Genomic DNA, 2,239 nt, shown 5'->3' on the forward strand with positions numbered 1-2,239 from the left:
TTATATAGTCATTTTGCATTTGCATTGTTTTTAATATATGATGTTTTTTTTTTAATTTCTTGTAAATCATTTCGTCTCAAATATTATCCCGCATGCAAAAAGACACTTCACTCTCCTTTTGTTAGTGAGCCATGTGAGTATCTCTAGAAGCCAGGGACCCTCTCAACCATAAAATTCAAAGCTCTCTCCATTTTTATTTATCATTATTTTATTTAACTATCTCAATTTTTTCCTCATTAATTTAGAGCTAAATCATAAAAAATATATTAAAAATAATAAAATTTTAATTTTAATTCAGATTTATGTTTATGTTTATATTGAATAAATATAATTATTTGTATATGTAATATGTAAAATTAAAAAGGTATTATAATGATGATTATTTTAATAATTTGTGAAAATTAAATTAAATTAAAATTGAATTTAAAAGTACACAAAATTAAAGTTTTACAACAAAATTAATGAATAGTATTGAGATTTATCTCAAACCTTTTTCATTATTATACTTAATGATTAAAATTATGTGTTTTTGAGAGAAAAATAATTTTTTAATTTATTTTACCACAATGGTTTTAAGATTTTTTTTTTAGGTATGAAGGGTATATTTCTAACCCTCTTGATAAAAAGTTCAAAGTGAGCTTCTTTTGGTTGTGTTTTCTGAAGATTGTTAATAGGCTTTAAATTCTTTTAATCATTTTTCCCACTTGATTCGAGGGCTTTTGATTTGTATTTCTGATGTAAAATTAGAGGGTTGAGTTGAAAAAAAGTAAAAGAAAAATGAAATCCTTGAGCAGTGTAGGGCTTGGTTTGAGCATAGTTTTTGGCTGTCTTGTATTAGCTTTGATTGCTGAAGTATATTATCTGTTATGGTGGAAGAACAGGTTAAGAACAAGCACAGATCTTGAAAATGATTTAAAAACTCCAGGTAAAGATTTGCTTTACATGTTTTTGTGTCATCAGCTTCCATGCCTAGCTCAACTTTGAATCCTCAAGAAATTACATTTGCAGAAGAAGAGCAAAGTCATCATCATAATCTGCAATCAAACAAAGATTTGTTGTTGAAGCCTTTAGATGAAGAACATGGGAATGGAAATGGAAATGATGAGCAGCTTCCACCCAGATTTCTCTTCACAATTATTGAAGAAACAATAGAGGATTTGGAGTCTTTTGAAACCCCATACTTAACCCCTTTTGCTTCACCTCCATTTTTGACCCCTCCACTAACTCCAATTGATGTTGCTTGTTTCAGTCACCAATTGGGATTCAACCCTTTGTTTGAATCCGAAGCTGATGCAAATTTTAATAGGTTAAGTTCATCATCATCATCATCATCATCGCTTCAACCTCCAGCTTCGAGGGTCAAGTTTTGTAAAGAAGCTGAAGCGAAGCTTCATAGGAAACCATTAAAGGAAGATGTTCATAACAATGGCGGATTTAAGCTTTCTTCAGATTATCTCAGAGAGGAAGAAGATGGATCTTTTATCACAATCATTGTTGATAACAACAAAGAAGAAAGGTTTAGTCACATTAATCAGCACCAAAGTAATACTCCTCAGGTACTTCGTTTTAGTTAAGTCTTGTAATTCACGTATTCTTATCAAGTATGTGGATTTTTTTTTCCTATCATAATTTTATGTGGGTAATTTGTGTTATATCGATTTTGTAAGTTTATAATTATAGTTATAAATAATACATATTTCAATAGATTATTATAATTAAAATCAAGCATTGTAGCGTTTATATTAAAAAAAACCTATTTAATGAAATTCAAACCACATAATTTACATATGTCAGAATCTAATCTTTAATGTCCGCTTCATTACTTTTATATATATATAAATTAATATTATTAAATTTATGATTATCTTTTTTAATAATATTATTTTAAAAATTTAAATCATATATTTCTTTTAAAAATATAATATATCTTATTATTACATCGTTATATTAATTTTCAATCTTGTGTGTCGTTATTTTTTTAATATTCATAAAGTATATAGTCGTATAATACGAATTTAATTATTAACCTTCAACATTCAATTCACCAACAGACACGGCTGTTCCCTTCTAATCAACAATATTTTTAGAGTTTCCTGACCAACCCAATTATTATTTTTATTTGTACTTTTTTGTTTTTTTTTCTTCTTAATTTGTTTGGTAATTTTTTCAGGGTGAGAGGCAACATCCTCTTCCGAACATAATGATGTGACATTAGGTTATTTAGATTTAAAAACTGTAT

General features: G+C 27.4%; 1 protein-coding gene across 1 annotated transcript; it reads left to right on the forward strand.

The window, feature by feature from the left end:
- The first annotated feature begins 606 nt into the window (after nucleotides 1–606).
- On the forward strand, nucleotides 607–1,652 carry LOC107961534 (uncharacterized). Its single transcript, XM_016897645.2, has 2 exons — nucleotides 607–925; nucleotides 1,009–1,652. The coding sequence occupies exons 1-2, from the start codon at nucleotides 778–780 to the stop codon at nucleotides 1,572–1,574; spliced, it is 714 nt and encodes a 237-aa protein (XP_016753134.1). The 5' UTR covers nucleotides 607–777; the 3' UTR covers nucleotides 1,575–1,652.
- Nucleotides 1,653–2,239: the final 587 nt, after the last annotated feature.

The sequence above is a fragment of the Gossypium hirsutum genome, chromosome A05 (genome assembly GCF_007990345.1).
Source record: "Gossypium hirsutum isolate 1008001.06 chromosome A05, Gossypium_hirsutum_v2.1, whole genome shotgun sequence".
Taxonomy (NCBI): Eukaryota; Viridiplantae; Streptophyta; class Magnoliopsida; order Malvales; family Malvaceae; genus Gossypium; species Gossypium hirsutum.

Coding starts and splice junctions, on each gene's coding strand:
- LOC107961534 (XM_016897645.2), top strand. CDS start 778: ATGAAATCCTTGAGCAGTGTAGGGCTTGGTTTGAGCATAGTTTTTGGC. Junction 926..1,008: donor AAATGATTTAAAAACTCCAG/GTAAAGATTTGC, acceptor TTACATTTGCAG/AAGAAGAGCAAAGTCATCAT.